Source organism: Stenella coeruleoalba, assembly GCF_951394435.1.
Source record: "Stenella coeruleoalba genome assembly, chromosome: 11".
Taxonomy (NCBI): Eukaryota; Metazoa; Chordata; class Mammalia; order Artiodactyla; family Delphinidae; genus Stenella; species Stenella coeruleoalba.
Genome location: NC_137157.1, coordinates 63,545,385 through 63,562,354, shown reverse-complemented (window position 1 = coordinate 63,562,354; position 16,970 = coordinate 63,545,385). Strand labels below are relative to the sequence as shown.

General features: G+C 43.7%; 1 protein-coding gene across 1 annotated transcript; it reads right to left on the bottom strand.

Annotated features, from left to right (window-relative positions):
* Positions 1-842: 842 nt before the first annotated feature.
* LOC307194275 (tubulin alpha-1B chain) lies at positions 843-4,921 on the bottom strand. The gene is made up of 4 exons (XM_079937294.1): positions 4,721-4,921; positions 2,883-3,105; positions 2,592-2,740; positions 843-2,007 (listed from the first exon to the last, which is right to left on the bottom strand). The coding sequence occupies exons 1-4, from the start codon at positions 4,721-4,723 to the stop codon at positions 1,027-1,029; spliced, it is 1,356 nt and encodes a 451-aa protein (XP_079793420.1). The 5' UTR covers positions 4,724-4,921; the 3' UTR covers positions 843-1,026.
* Between the last annotated feature and the right edge of the window lie 12,049 nt (positions 4,922-16,970).

Here is a 16,970-nt window from a genome sequence, read left to right as displayed (position 1 = left end):
AGAGGATTTAACCTATCTCTATAGTCAACGTTAGATGTAGCCAAACTATATACTGGAAAGAATGTAAACTATGCCAAGTGCTATAATTTGTAAACTTTTATCCTAACCTTTGCAAATGTTGCCATTTCATCCCTTGTAAAGCCCCCACTCAGCCGCTTTCCCACATGTGCACATAGCTTACTCCCTTTTTTCTACACTAGGATTTTTGATCACCAGCATTCTGATCCTGCAACTTTTCTTCTCCCATCCTCCCTACAGGCGGGAAACAGCTTTTACATCTTCCTGCTCAAATATTCTCCAGCCTGATGTTTACCTGTTCAAGGGTCACTAAGATTTTTTTGTTCCACTGATAGGTTAGCAGGCCTCTTTAAACAGCAGTATTTGCAGCATATTAAAAATTACTTCCCATACCTAACTTGTAATTACCCAGTAACTTCAAGATCTAGATTAGCAAAACCACTCTCATCTGAATTTACATCTTCCCAAGTCCCCTGACCTGGATTTCAACACTGGTTGATCCAAGAGTGGATGTATGTGTAAGTGATTCACTGTGCTATACACCTGAAACACAACATTGTAAATAAACTATACTCCAATAAAAATTTTTTTAAAAATTAGGTGTACATCTGAAAACAAAGAATCTTGGTTAAGGTGGTTAAGATGAAGTTAACAGACCAGTTTCAGAATCCAGCTCTTCTGTTTTTCCAGACCAATGTGCTCCTTCCCCCCATAGAGATTTCTAGAGTGAAATCCTTGATATTAACCACCCTGTTGCAGAGACTTTCAGGTGTAGCAGTGGTAGCACATCTTGAATTGGAGAAACCAATTTAGAAGAACAGAACTTTCTTTCTTAAAGCCTTTACTTTTCACACATGACAGAAAAATCTTACAGGTACACATGGAAAAGCAATACATGATCACAGCTGAAAGTTAAGACAATCTAGTCAGAAAGCTTTTACTCCCGTCAGCTAATGCTGAAGCTGAAGTTCTGCATATGACATGCTGCAGGGCTGAAAGCAACGGTAATTAGTATTCCTCTCCTTCTTCCTCTCCCTCTCCTTCAACAGAATCCACACCAACCTCCTCATAATCCTTCTCAAGGGCAGCCATGTCCTCACGGGCCTCAGAAAACTCTCCTTCCTCCATGCCCTCACCCACGTACCAGTGAACAAAGGCACGTTTGGCATACATCAGGTCAAACTTATGGTCCAGGCGAGCCCAGGCCTCAGCGATGGCTGTGGTGTTGCTCAGCATGCACACAGCTCGCTGTACTTTGGCCAGGTCTCCACCAGGTACCACAGTGGGAGGCTGGTAATTAATGCCAACCTTGAAGCCAGTGGGGCACCAGTCCACAAACTGGATGCTGCGCTTGGTCTTGATGGTGGCAATGGCAGCATTGACATCTTTGGGAACCACATCGCCACGGTACAACAGGCAGCAAGCCATGTATTTACCATGGCGAGGGTCGCATTTCACCATCTGGTTGGCTGGCTCAAAGCAAGCATTGGTGATCTCTGCTACAGAAAGCTGTTCATGGTAGGCTTTCTCAGCAGAGATGACAGGGGCATATGTGGCCAGAGGGAAGTGGATGCGGGGATAGGGCACCAAGTTGGTCTGGAATTCTGTCAGATCAACATTCAGGGCTCCATCAAATCGCAGGGAAGCGGTGATGGAGGACACAATCTGGCTAATAAGGCGGTTAAGATTTGTGTAGGTTGGGCGCTCAATATCGAGGTTTCTACGACAGATGTCATAGATGGCCTCATTGTCTACCATGAAGGCACAATCAGAGTGCTCCAGGGTGGTGTGGGTGGTGAGGATGGAGTTGTAGGGCTCAACTACAGCTGTGGAAACCTGAGGGGCTGGGTAAATGGAGAACTCCAGCTTGGACTTCTTGCCATAATCGACAGAGAGACGTTCCATCAGCAGGGAGGTGAACCCGGAACCAGTTCCCCCGCCAAAGCTGTGGAAAACCAAGAAGCCCTGAAGACCTGTGCACTGGTCAGCCTGTTACAAAAGAAGAATAGAAAAAACAGTTATTGCTCTTTGTGATACCCTCACAGTAATCATAGTAAGTATTTTGACTTTTCATATTAACTCCAAAGACAGGTTGTATTCTGACAAGAAACACTTTTTTAAAAATGTAGACCTTCCTTAAATTACTCAGCATTTCTTTATTAAAATATCTCCATTAATGTTTATAAAATGACATCAATAGTTCATATTTTGGGCTTCCCTGGTGGCGCAGTGGTTGAGAGTCCGCCTGCCGAGGCAGGGGACATGGGTTCGTGCCCCGGTCCGGGAAGATCCCACATGCCGCGGAGCGGCTGGGCCCGTGAGCCATGGCCGCTGAGCCTGCGCGTCCGGAGCCTGTGCTCCGCAATGGGAGAGGCCACACAGCAGTGAGAGGCCCGCGTACCACAAAAAAAAAAAAAAAAAAAAAGTTCATATTTTAATTGAACTTAAAAAAAAACTTTAAAGGATTAACCTCACTCTTTCTTACATTTCAATGCTGTATTTGAAAAAAAGAGCACACTTCAAATATCTCCCTTAGATTCATTAATTTACTTTATTCTTGAGAATAAACATACCAATTTCCGAATTCGGTCCAAGACGAGGTCAATGATCTCCTTGCCAATGGTGTAGTGACCTCGGGCATAGTTATTGGCAGCATCTTCCTTGCCTGTGATGAGCTGCTCAGGGTGGAAGAGCTGGCGGTAGGTGCCAGTGCGAACTTCATCTGGAAAAGGAAAATGAAGCAGCCACCCATCACTAACAACCTGCACAAGTCTGCTCGACCCCAGGGCATCAAAGGAGCCCCCAGGACACACCTTCTGTCCCAGACCCCCAAGATCTCATTGGGGTTACTGAGGTCAACTCACCAATGACCGTGGGTTCCAGGTCTACAAACACTGCCCTGGGCACATGTTTGCCAGCGCCTGTCTCACTGAAGAAGGTGTTGAAGGAGTCATCTCCTCCCCCAATAGTCTTGTCACTTGGCATTTGGCCATCAGGCTGGATGCCGTGTTCCAGGCAGTAGAGCTCCCAGCAGGCATTGCCGATCTGGACACCAGCCTGGCCAACGTGGATGGAGATGCACTCACGCTGTGAGAGGGAGAAAAAAGAAACATTAAAAACCAATTTGTGGGGCTTCCCTGGTGGCGCAGTGGTTGAGAGTCCGCCTGCGATGCAGGGTACACGGGTTCGTATCCTGGTCCGGGAAGATCCCACATGCCGCGGAGCGGCTGGGCCCGTGAGCCATGGCCACTGACCCTGCGTGTCCGGAGCCTGTGCTCCGCAACGGGAGAGGCCACAACAGTGAGATCAGCGTACCGCACAAAACAAAACAAAACCCAATTAGTGGTGACTGTGAAGCAGAACAAAATGTTTATGGAAACAATCTTACAAATTTCCTTTCAAAACGAATTACAGTGTAATGCTTTTTTTCTTAATCTAGGGGAGAAGGACTATACTTTTTATCTCCATTAGTTTTAATTAATTTCCTCTTCCCCTCTAAATGGGGAAGGCCTCTTTCCAGACCAAGAACAGACCTTAGTCATTGCTTCCTCCTTTGGAGGATCAAGATACGGAGGAGGTCATCCATCTAGCGCTCAGGCCCCAGAATCCCATTTTAGAGTAGGTGGCCAGATTTCTGGGCAGCTCCCAAAACGGGAAGCACGTGGCCAGAAGAGTGCAGAGGAAATGTCTGGCTGCAGAGACGAGGGGTGGGGCTCTGCGGCAAAGGATGAATGAGCAATTCCGGGTGCGCGCGCCCGCGCCCTCCCCCCCTCCCCGCCGCGGTTCCTGGAGCCGCGCAGCTGCAGAGCCTTTCAACAGCCACGTCTGCAGAGGCGCGGCCATGCCCAACCATCCTCCGCTTCCCGTAGGCATTGAGTTCCGTCCAGCACCTCCACATGTGTCAGGACGCAGCAGGGGATTATCGGCGGCCCAGATCTGGACCAAGATCCGATTTCCGTTCCCTCAAAACCCCTCACCGCTACCACCTGCTCCCACACGCATTCCTAACACAGCAGAGGGCAGGGAGGGACAGATGGCCTCTACAGGCTGTTGGGAGCTAGCTGCCCTAATACACTGGCGTAGCGCAGTACACCGATAAGGAGTCCTTCTCCACATTCATCTTACTGATTTTATTTTTTAAAAGAAAGAACTCTGGGTAACAGGAGACACGCCCTCCAGCCATAGACCTGCAGCGCGCGTGCGCACTGCAGTGGCGGGCTCCCGTCCACTCCCTGGCGGGAAGGTAACGGTCGCGCGTGCGCTTTTGTGTCCAGCTCCTTCCCGCCTCCGCTTTTCGTGCTGAGGAGGAAGTGAGGGCGGGGAGAGCCGCGCGCGCGCTCGCCAAAGGCTGGGGGGAAGAGGGGGATGGGAACGCGCGGGAAAAGAATGCAGTCTTCAGGGCACCACGCCCAGGAGTTAAGGGGTAAATGAGAGCCCCAACCACGGTGAAGGAGAGCTAGTGTCCCACCATCCCCTTCCAGAGTCCCATAAAAAAAGGCGGTGAGCTCCCTCCGTTCCCTCTTCCCGGGCCCCACCCGTTCTCCACAAACGGGATCTATCTACTCTAATCCTCGGCCCTCGCCTTGCTCTTCGCCCTCCAAATGAACAGCGGTGGCGCCAGCCCTCTCTAGCTAGAGGCCCTCCGCGCTCCCCCGGGCTCGCTTTTCCCCGTTTTCCCGAGCGAGGCCGGCGGTCCACTCACCATGGTGGCTACGGGTCAGCAGGCGCAGGCAACAGGAGTAGACACCGGGTCCCGGTTACCGTCCTCGACAAGCTAAGAGTCGAGGTAAGTAACGCACTGAAGTGGGGGCGGTGCGGGAGCCACTTAAGTAACGGTCCGGGGAGGGGCTGGCGGGCACAGGCGGTGCCATGGCCGCAGGCCCCTCCCCTGGTCCGGCATACCCACTCGGCTCCCGGCTCGGCCGCCGCAGAGGCGGGCTCCTGGCCCCGAGCCCTTCCCCGCGCCGGGCGTGCGGGGCGGGGTCCGCCGCGCCTGCGGGCCGTGAGCTCCGGTGCTGCAGTCTTTGGCGCATGACCGCCAGGGCCGGGGCGGGGGCGGGGGTGGGGGTGGGGATGGGGGATGGGGCGCAGGTTCGGAAGAAACCAAGATGGGAATGGGGGCTCGATTGCTTTAATTTGGACGAATCCTAAGATTGAAGAAGTCCACACAGTTTTAAAGATGAAGCACCATGAAATGGAGAAACTTCTGGTCCAGATAGCTCAGCTGGTTATTTTCACGTTGTCACCATTTGTCAAAGAATTTTTTCTCTTCCCAGTTCCTTTAAAGGCAGTACAGAAAGCATTTACCTGATAATGTGGAGGAGCAAGGTTTAGAAAAAATAGTTCTATTTGGTTTACTTGTTATTTAAACTAAAGCTACCAAACAGTATTTCAGTCATTCAAAGGGTAAGCACCTAAGCACTGAACATCTAAGCTGTTAAAAGGGTAGGGTAGGCCCCATTTTTAGACCTAAACCAACCAACTTTATGAAACAGCTCTAGGGTCTTTTAGAAAGAGAGATTTAAAGACGCATTTCAAATTTGGTAGCTGAATTGAAGGAGTAAGGACAGAAACTTGGGGAGGGAGGAAACTGTTTGATCCTGAAGGATATTTAGGAAGTAGGGATTCCTTGTGCTATTTAGAGTTTTGTAAAACGTTTTTAAATTGAAGCATAATTGACAATGTTACATTACTTTCAAGTGTACAACATAGTGATTTTATATTTATATACATTATTACCCTCAAAAATAAAGCAACCAGTAATTTTACCAGCAAGGTGGGTTTATTCAGGAATAGCAGAGAATCACAATTCGGGACAAGCAAGCAACGGGGAATCATAGGCAAATCCAGAGAACAAAGGAGAGTGACTTGCTTTTATTAGATTTTAGGAGGAAATTGCGGGGGGACCATTTGAAGAACAGTTCTCTGGAGAAGAATGAGAGTTCAAGATTGTGGCAGTTTCTCTCTGGCTGCAAGTGGTGGTTAGAGTGTTGTTGCTGGAGTTGGGAGGGATCTTCCTTCTTTTAAAAGCAGGAAGTGAAATTCCTATGTGAAAATGTCCTCCCTTGTACCAGAAGAAAAGTAACATTCTTATCTTCCTGCTGATTATGCAGACTGCAACTGGTGCTACCTGTATTGAGAGTCCCCCCTTTAGGGCTTCCTGACTCCATTTAAAATGAAGTTTCCTTTATTTATGTTCACATTTACCCCTTTTGATCAAGACCTTTCCTTAAACGGGGCTTCCCTGGTGGCGCAGTGGTTAAGAATCCGCCTGCCAATGCAGGGGACATAGGTTCAAGCCCTGGTCCAGGAAGATCCCACATGCCGCGGAGCGACTAAGCCCGTGTGCCACAACTACTGAGCCTGCGCTCTGGAGACTGCGATCCACAACTACTGAAGCCTGCGCGCCTAGAGCCCGTGCTCCGCAACAAGAAAAGCCACCGCAAAGAAAAACCCGTGCACCACAATGAAGAGCAGCCCCTGCTCGCCGCAACTAGAGAAAACCCGCGCACAGCAAGGAAGACCCAACGCAGCCAAAAATAAATAAAATAAAAATTAAAAATAAATAAATTAAAAGAAAACCAACTCTAGGGCTTCCCTGGTGGCGCAGTGGTTGAGAGCCCACCTGCCGATGCAGGGGACACGGGTTCGTGCCCCGGTCCGGGAAGATCCCACATGCCGCGGAACGGCTGGGTCCGTGAGCCATGGCCGCTGAGCCTGCGCGTCCGGAGCCTGTGCTCCGCAACGGGAGAGGCCACAACAGTGAGAGGCCCGCGTACCGCAAAAAAACAAAACAAAACAAAAAAACTCTATATCTTACCAAGGTCTTAAGCATTGGAGATCATCTTGAAGTGTTGAGCTAAGTTGGGTAAGTTATTTCTATAAAGATTTAACAGGTAACAGGCACAAGGCTTAAAAATGATTATGTGAAGCATAATTTAAATTAATATAAGTTCAGTTTGTATGATGGTGCGAAGCCAGGAGCCCACACCTGAAGGTAATCAGCTAAATAGGTCAAAAGACCAGGCAAGGGCTGTCAGGTGGAAGTTGTAACCAATGGGCTTGTTCCCTGATTTTGTGTAACTGAGTTTCTGTTTTTCCAGAGGCACTTATCTATGCGCAACAGGTACTATTTGCTGTAGTACAAGTGCCTCCTTGCTCAGCAAGTTGATAATCAAAGGCCATGCAGTTATCCAGAGTTACTTTAGTCAACGAGTCAAGTGGTCATTGTTGGGTTGCTATTTCTTTGGCTGCGGAATCAGCTAGCACTCCTGATGTTCGGGAGAGATCTCTGATCATGCATTTCATTGGCACTTATTCTGACCCAAAGGAGAAAGGTTCTCCCTATGGAGGCATACTTGAAGTCATGTATGCTTCCTTGAAGTTCTTGTTTAAGGTGACCATGGAGGCTTAATGGGGTGGAACAATGGGAAGCTTCAAAAATCTTTATAGCTGTCATCAAGGAACACCAGGTGAAATTAGCAGTAGCACTTGGGAAAAGTGAAAAAAAATTCATTACAGTATGGACTAAAGGTTCACTATTGTGAACAGATCAAGGTTTCTGGTGGCAAACCCAACAATTAGATAAGTTTTCCCCTTTTGTAATAGACTGAGAAATACAGATAAGACCATTTCTTCCCAAGAAAAAGAGGGAAAGGATAAGGTAGGAAGTAACAGTGGGTAATGGTATACAGGCCTGGTCTGGTCATCTTGGGAAAGCTGTCCCCTTCAGCTGTCATTTGCTTCAGTTCCTGGTCGGTTTGATTCAGAGGTCTCCAGTGCTTGTACAGGACTGGATGTCAGTTGGAGCCTTCTTTAGCTGTGAAATGTGTACCCAAAGCTTGGGTCTCAAGTTCGGCCGTTCATCTGTGTAGTGAAGAGGACCTATTATAGTCCCTTCCAAGGAGATTTAAGGGCAATTGTTGTTTTTATTGATTTGAAATCAGAAGGGTGAGAGAAATTGGAAACGTTCATTTGGAGATTTGTAGTCAGATATGTGATGAAACTAGAAGAGTTTAGGATCCGGTCCAGCTCAGGTGTATAACCTTAAAGATAATTAGGAGGACAAGAATCTAGTACCTACAAAGGTGCAAACAATTTCTCTCTTCATAATCATCCTCCTTTTTGTCAAGGTAAGCATAGTAAAACTAATTTGGTTCTATTAAATTTGGCCTGATTATTTACATAAACACAGCGAGAATAGTGATTGATCATATAAGCTCTTTTTAAGCTTATCTTGTTGGAAGCTTGAAAGCAAGGTACTAGGCCAATTTTTACAAGTAGTTCCTTAAAACTGTCTGATTATTTCTGCATCTATGTGTATCTCTCTTGAGTATGATAAGCTAGTCAAAGCCTTGGTAAAATAGCCAATATTTCCAATTGTTTTCTGTTACAAGGAGAGTAGATTCTTACTGAACTTATGCAAATACATATATTGTGATTAACAATAAGAATAATATGAGTCTCTGAATTCTGGAGGGATCAGGAAGGGAAAAAAAGATATATATTTGATCTTTGCTTACAAAGATATCTTTTACCAAATTGCTGTAAGTCATAGATGCTTAAGAGAAAAAGTTTCCTTAAATCTGGAAAAATAAAACATTAGAGAAACAGCATAAGAAGTCAAAATTTATAATCATCCTCATAGGTTCATTTAGTCTCCTGTAATTAATTCTTGTTGATCTTGATCTTGGGTTAGCAACTTTATGAATCAATCAGTTTGCCATTAAAGTCTTAGAAATTTTTATCCAGTTCAGTGTTATGATCTTAAAGTTATCAGAAACCTGCATTCCAGGGACTTCCCTGGCGGTCCAGTGGTTAAGACTCAGCACTTCCACTTCAGGGGGCACGGGTTTGATCCCTAGATGGGGGAGCTATGCACGGCCAAAAACAAAACAACAAAACAAGAAACCCTGCATTCTAGAGTACTTGTCAAGTTCTTTCCCATGAATCTCCTTGAAGATGAAATTCCTTCAGGTTGTGGGAACATTTTTGCAAAGCATCAGAGTAAAACAATTACTATCTATAAATGACAAAAGACTTAAAAATAGCAAAAGTTAAAGATCTAAGAGTTCATTATAATGCAGTTGACAAGAGAATTTGGTTATTTCTGTGACATACAACATTTAAAGATAATAGCTGAAATTACAAATGATAATGTTATACCAGGACATATCAGATTCTCAGGAATGTCATATGAAACGTATACCTATACAGATATAATGTAAAGAAGACTTAGTATTATTTCTTTTTTTAAAAATTTATTTATTTAATTTATTTATTTTTGGCTGAGTTGGATCTTCGCTGCTGCACGCGGGCTTTCTCTAGTTGCAGTGAGCAGGGGCTATTCTTCGTTGTGGCACACGGGCTTTGTTGTTCTGTGGCATGTGGGATCTTCCTGGACCAGGGATCGAACCCATGTCCCCTGCATTGGCAGGCGGACTCTCAACCACTGCGCCACCAGGGAAGCCTGCACTGGCTTATTTAAATCGAAACTTTTTGGTGAGATAGCCAGGAGGCGAAATATGAGGAGTATAAAAGAACTAAATTCTCAAATAATATGGTGAAAAGTAAATAGGTAATGTCTAAAATTGATAAATCAAGACATAGCTGCATAGACACATTATTTAGAAATAAGTAGGTTAATTCCAAGGGAAATGGTTAGATGAATTGCGGGTAATTGCCTCTGGTGAACAGGTCTAGAGTAGAGGAGGAATGATACAGGAAGACCATTGTTTTAAAATAACAGTACTAGATTTATGGTTTTCATAAATTTTTTATTGAAATATATATGTAACAACCTACATACAGAAAAGGGTACAACTCATAAAAGTACAGCTTGATAAATTAACCTAAAGTGAACAAACCTGTGTAAATTAGCGACCAGATCAAGAATGTTTCATTTTTAAACCATGTACATATATTCTTTGACAGATATTTAAAATTAATAATACTAAAGAGTTAAGCTATCAGGAGAGATAAAGATGCTTTTGATAATACAGCTTTTGAAAATACTACTAAAATCTGGAGCAGTGCTGTTCAATGTGGTAACCTCTGACTACATGTGGCTATTGAACACCTGAAATGTGACTAGTCTGACTGAGGAACTGAATATTTTATTTTTGTAAATTTTAATTTATTTAATTTTTTTCAGTGTTCTTTCAATTTTTGTTTTATATTGGAATGTAGTTGATCTACAGTGTTGTGTTAGTTTCAGGTGTACAGCAAAGTGATTCAGTTATACATATACATATGTATTCTTTTTCAGATTCTCTTCCCATATAGGTTATTACAGAGTATTGAGTAGAGTTCCCTGTGCTATACAGTGGGTCCTTGTTGATTATCTATTTTATATATAGTAGTGTGTATACATTAATCCCAGCCTCTTAATTTATCCCTCCCTCCTACCTTTCCCCTTTGGTAACCATAAGTTTGTTTTCTACATCTGTGAGTCTGTTTCTGTTTTGTAAGTAAGTTCATTTGTGTCATTTTTTTAGATTCCACGTGTAAGTGATATCATGATATTTGTCTTTCTCTGTCTGACTTACTTCACTTAGTATGATAATCTCTAGGTCCATCCATGTTGCTGCAAATGGCATTATTTCATTCTTTCTTATGGCTGAGTAATATTCCATTGTATATATGTACCATATCTTCTTTATCCATCCATCTGTTGATGGACATTTAAGTTGCTTCCACGTCTTGGCTATTGTAAATAGTGCTGCAATGAACATTGGCGTGCATGTATCTTTCCGAATTATGGTTTTCCCTGGATATATGCCCAGGGGTGGGATTGCTAGATCATATGACAGCTCTATTTTTAGTTTTTTAAGGAACCTCCGTACTGTTCTCCATAGTGGCTGTACCAATTTACATTCCCACCAACAGTGTAGGAAGTTTCCCTTTTCTCCACACCCTTTCCAGCATTTATTATTGTTTGTAGACTTTTTGATGATGGCCGTTCTGACAGGCGTGAGGTGATACCTCATTGTAGTTTTGTTTTTATTGGTTTTTTTTTTGGGGTACGCGGGCCTCTCACTGTGGTGGCCTCTCCCGTTGCGGAGCACAGGCTCCAGACGCGCAGGCTCAGTGGCCATGGCTCATGGGCCTAGCTGCTCTGTGGCATGTGGGATCTTCCTGGACCGGGGCACGAACCCCTGTCCCCTGCATTGGCAGGTGGACTCTCAACCACTGCGCCACCAGGGAAGCCCCTCATTGTAGTTTTGATTTGAATTTCTCTAATAATTAGCAATGTTGAGCATCTTTTCATGTGCTTTTTGGCTATCTGTATGTCTTCTTTGGAGAAATGTCTATTTAGATCTTCTGCCCATTTTTTGTTGTTTTTTTAAAAATATTTATTTATTTATTTAGACTATGCTGGGTCTTAGTTGCAGCATGCGGGATCTTTGTTGCAGCGTGTTTAGTTGTGGCATATGGGCTTTTTCTTAGTTGCGGCATGCAGACTTCTTAGTCACAGCATGCAGACTTCTTAGCTGCGGCATGCAGACTCCTAGTTGCTGCATGCATATGGGATCTAGTTCCCTGACCAGGGATTGAACCCAGGCCCCCTGCATTGGGAGCGTGGATTCTTACCCACTCACCCACCAGGGAAGTCCCCCTTTTTTTTTGATATTGAGCTGCACGAGCTGTTGTATATTTTGGAGATTAATCCCTTGTTGGTCACATTGTTTGCAAATATTTTCTCCCATTCTGTGGGTTGTCTTTTTGTTTTGTTTATGGTTTCCTTTGCTGTGCAAAAGCTTTTAAGTTTAATTAGGTCCTACTTGTTTATTTTTTTTTATTTTCATTACTCTAGGAGGTAGATCTAAAAAGATATTGCTGCGATTAGTGTCAAAGAGTGTTCTGCCTATGTTTTCCTCTAAGAGTTTTATAGTATCCACTCTTACATTTAGGTCTTTAATCCATTTTGAGTTTACTTTTGTGTGTGGTGTTAGAGAATGTTCTAATTTCATTCTTTTACATGTAGCTGTCCAGTTTTCCCAGAACCACTTATTGAAGAGACTGTCTTTCTCCATTGTATATTCTAATTAATTTAAATTTAAATAGTCACGTGTAGTGGCTACCATATTACACAGTGAACATCTAGAGACTTGAGTATTTAAAGTTTCTATACAGAGAAGAAAGGAAAGCTCAACTTCCTCAGATTAAATGAGAACTGGTGACAAGGCATTTTGAAAGTAATGAAAATAAAATACCAATAACAATTAAAGAGGATTAAGGAGAATAAGTAGAGATTAACCATGATCTGAATTTATGTATATGAACTATAGTCTATAAGAAAGGAGTACAGATTCAGAAAATAATTTAAAAATTGAGAAAGCAAATTACTACAGTATTTACAAAGGAAATACTTTTTTTTTTTTTTTTTTTTGGCTGTGCAGTATGGCATGTGGGATCTTAGTTCCTAACCAGGGATCGAATCCATACTCCCTGCAGTGGAAGCACGGAGCCCTAACCACTGGACTGCCAGGGAATTACCACAAAGGAAATACCTAATAGGCTGATGTTTACACTGTGAAAAGAAAACGAAATCTCAATATTGACTGGTAAGATTTGTGGTGATTGAAAAAAACTTCCTTCTGCTTGTCTATATTTAGCAAAATTTCTTTAATCCAAATGCATTACTTTTTAAAATTTTTTTTATAAGTTTATTTATTTTTGGCTGCGTTGGGTCTTTGTTGCTGCGCACGGGCTTTCTCTAGTTCCGGTGAGCGGGGGCTACTCTTTGTTGCGGTGTGCAGGCTTCTCATTGTGGTGGCTTCTCTTGTTGCGGAGCACGGGCCTAGGTGTGTGAGCTTCAGTAGTTGTAGCACGTGGGCTCAGTAGTTGTGGCTAACGGGCTTAGTTGCTCTGTGGCATGTGGGATCTTCCCAGACCAGGGCTCGAACCCACGTCCCCTGCATTAGCACGTGGATTCTTAACCACTGAACCACCAGGGAAGCCCAGTACAATTGATTTTTATTTATTGATTTTGTACCTAGCAACAACCTTGCTAAATTCTTAAATTCTAATAGCTTACGTGTGTAAGGTCGGATCTTAACAAACGGCACCACAAAACAGAGGAAAGCTTCAAGTGAGCTTTATTAGGGAGCACTCCCGGGCGAGGTTCACTGGTCCGAGAGCAAGGGGGCCAGAGAAGTCGTACCCGGGCGAGGGTTGGGCAAGATTTTATAGGGGAAGAAGGGAAAGGGGTGTGGTGAATCTGGGAGGGCGCAGGGTATCCCTTATTTGGTGGTCTTTTCGGGTATCCTGGGGGACTGTTAGTCCGCCCCTCGAAAGGCGGGAAGGCTGGGCTGGGTTCAAAGTCCCCAGGTCAGTTCCTGGAACTGGGTGGTCCGGAATGTCTCCAGGGCAGTTTCTGGAACTGGGTGGTCCGGAGAATTTCGGTCTGATGCAACCTGTGAATCTGATTGTGTTCCCCTGCCTCGGGCCAGTTGGCCTTACAACGTGAACATTTTGGGGGGAATTTTTACATTACATAAGCATTCTGTAAGGTTTTTTCTGACACTAAATACATGGTGTTTTCCACATCAATTCTCTCTTTTTTTCTTTCTTTCACTCTTTTTTAGATTCTTTTCCCATACAGTCTATTACAGAGTATTGAGCAGAGTTCCCTGTGCGATACAGTAGGTCCTTATTAGTTATCTATTTTATATATAGTAGTGTATATATCCACATCAGTTCTCTAATTCTTTGACACCAACTGGAAGTTCAACAAGTCATTTCAATTCTGACACCAGCTATATGGAGTTCTTGCAGACTCCATTGGTTAAGGACTCAATCACACAGACTGTCATTACTTCAGGTGTCGGTCACAAGTCCCAGTTTGCCATCTGTACTTCTGACCCACAGGCTATGAATTCAGGGGTTTCCATGACCCTTTCTCTCAGGTTCAATAATTTGATAGAAGGATTCATGGAATTCAGGAAAACACTTTACTTATATTTGCCAGTTTATTATAAAGGATAACTTGGGAAGAGCCAGAGGAAGAGATACCTAGGGCAGGGTGTGGGGGGAGGCATGCCCTTTCCTGGTACACCACTCTCCCAGTACTTTGATGTATTCACCAGCCCAGAAGTTCTCCAAACCCTATCATTTAGTTTTTATGGAGATTTTATTACAGAGGCATGATTGATTAAATCATTGTCCATTGGTGACTGACCTCAATAGCCAGTCCTTCTCCTCTCCCTGGAGGTGAGGTGTGACTGAAAGTTTCGGCCTCTAAACTTGGTTTGGTCTTTCAATGGACCAACCCCCATCCTAAAGCTATCTATTACCACCCCCCTGCCCATTATCTTATTAGCATACAAAAGACATTCTTCTTACTCAGGATATTCCAAGGACTTTAGGAGCTCTGTGCCAGGAAATGAGAGACAAAAACCAAATATTATTTTTTATTATACCACAACCATTTAATTTGCATTTACATTTATTCTTTTGCATTCCTTATTCCTCTTATTTGCTTTTCTTGATTTACTCACTGGGACCTTCATTAGAATGATCAAAGAAGTGGTGATAATGAGCATTCTTCCCATGTTCCTGCACTCAGAGGGAATGGTTTTAATGTTTCATCTTTAAGGATGATGTTTGCTGTAGTTTTTCTTATAGATGTCTTTTATCAGATTAAGGTTTCCTTAATTTGGTGAAAGTTTTATCATGAATGAATGTTGAAGTTTAGCGAATGCTTTTTCTGCATCTATTGAGATCCTCTGATTTTTCTCTTTTACTCTGTTACTGTGGCAAGTTATACCTATTTGTTTCCTAAAGTTAAAATGACCTAGAATTGCTGTGATGAGTCAGACTAGGTCACAATGTGTCATATTTCAGAACATATTACTAGATTCAGTTTGCTAATATTTGCATGGATATTTACATCAATGTTTATGTGTGAAATTGGGTGTAATTTTCCTTATATATTTTTATCTTTCAAATTTTGGTGTAAGAGTTTGATAGATTCATAAAGGAATGTGCCGTCTCTATTCTTTGGAAGAGTTGGTATAATATTGGAATATTTTTCCCTTAAAACTTGGTGCAGCTTTCTAGTGGAGCAGTCTGAACCTGGATGGTGCTGGTGGTATTGTTATGGGAAGATTTTTTTTAAACTTCTAATCAGTTTCTTTAGTGGTTATGTGATTATTCAGATTTTTAATTTCTTCTTGAAGTTTTTTTCTCAGTTCATCTTTAAATACAAATCTATTGGATTAAATCTTCATAATATCCTAGTTTATCTTTTTTTTTTTTTTTTTTTTTTTGCGGTTTGCGGGCCTCTCACTGTTGTGGCCTCTCCCGTTGCGGAGCACAGGCTCCGGACGCGCAGGCTCAGCGGCCATGGCTCACGGGCCCAGCCGCTCCGCGGCATGTGGGATCTTCCTGGACCGGGGCACGAACCCGTTTCCCCTGCATCGGCAGGCGGACTCTCAACCACTGCACCACCAGGGAAGCCCCTAGTTTATCTTTTTAATGTGTATGACTTCTGTGGTGACAGCTCCTTTTCTTTTTCTTTTTTTTTAATTTTTTTTTTTGGCTGCACTGGGTCTTCGTTGCTGTGCGCAGGCTTTCTCCAGTTGCAGCGAGTGGGTGCTACTCTTCCTTGTGGTGCGCGGGCTTCTCATTGTGGTGGCTTCTCATGTTGCAGAGCATGGGCTCTAGGCACGTGGTCTTCAGGAGTTGCAGCACGTGGTCTCAGTAGTTGCCGCACATAGGCCCTAGAAGGCACGGGTTTCAGCAGTGCCGCTCGCGGGCTCTAGAGCACAGGCTCAGTGGTTGTGGCACACAGGCTTAGTTGCCCCGCAGCAGGTGGGATCTTCCCGGACCAGGGCTCAAATCTGTGTCCCCTGCATTGGCAGGCGGATTCTTAACCACTGCGCCACTAGGGAAGTCCCTACAGAAGGTGTCTTTTTTTTTTTTTTCCAAAAGGTGTCTTAATGCTGTTCTCTACTGTAGCTGTAGAATAAAATATTCTACTTAATAAACCCAAGTAGGGAAAAATCCCTGCATCTTATCACAGATGTAAAAAGCCATCCCAGTGGAATGATCATATTGGATCCCTGATGAGTATAGAGACTATGTTGTGCAGCACAATAGTGTTCCTTCAGGGAACATTAATTGTAGCTAATACTTCTGTCTAACATTGGATAATATTGCATTTAACATCATCAAATAACTATAAAACATTGTTGAAAGAAATTAAAGATGATCTGAATAAATGGAAAAATGTTTAAGTATCGGAAGACTTACTATTGTTAAGATGGCAACATTCCCCAAATTGATATACAGATACAATACAATCCCTATCAAAACTCCCAGCTGGCTTCTTTGCAGAAATTAACAAACTGATCCTAAAATGTATATGAAAATTCAAGGGACCAAGAATAGCAAAAAAAAACTTGAAGGAAAACAAAGTTAGTGGACTCATATTCCCTGATTTCAAAACTTTCTACAAAGCTACAATAATCAAGACTGTGTGGGACTTCTCTGGTAGCACAGTGGTTAAGAATCTGCCTGCCAATGCAGGGGACAAAGGTTCAAGCCCTGGTCCGGGAAGATCCCGCATGCCTCGCAGCAACTAAGCCCGTGTGCCACAGCTACTGAGCCTGTGCTTTAGAACCCACGAGCCGCAAATACTGAAGCCCGAGTACCACAACTACTGAAGCCCAAGTGCCTAGAGCCCATGCTCTGCAACAAAAGAAGCCACCTCAATGAGAAGCCCATGCACCACAATGAAGAGTAGTCCCACTTGCAGCAACTAGAGAAAGCCCGCATGCAGCAACGAAGACCCAATGCAGCCAAAAATAAGTAAATTAATAATAAAAGACTGTGTGGTGCTGGCATAAGTATAGATATATGGAATAGAATTAAGAGTCCAGGAATAAACTTGCACACTTACAGTCAATTAATTTTTGAAAAGGTTTCAAGATAATTCAATGAGGAAA

Bases quoted from the DNA above. Each gene is read 5' to 3' on its own strand.
- LOC307194275 (XM_079937294.1), bottom strand. The intron at 2,741-2,882 runs GTGAGTTGACCT...TTCCTTTTCCAG, and splicing joins CCTGGAACCCACGGTCATTG to ATGAAGTTCGCACTGGCACC. The intron at 2,008-2,591 runs GTATGTTTATTC...CTTTTGTAACAG, and splicing joins TGGACCGAATTCGGAAATTG to GCTGACCAGTGCACAGGTCT.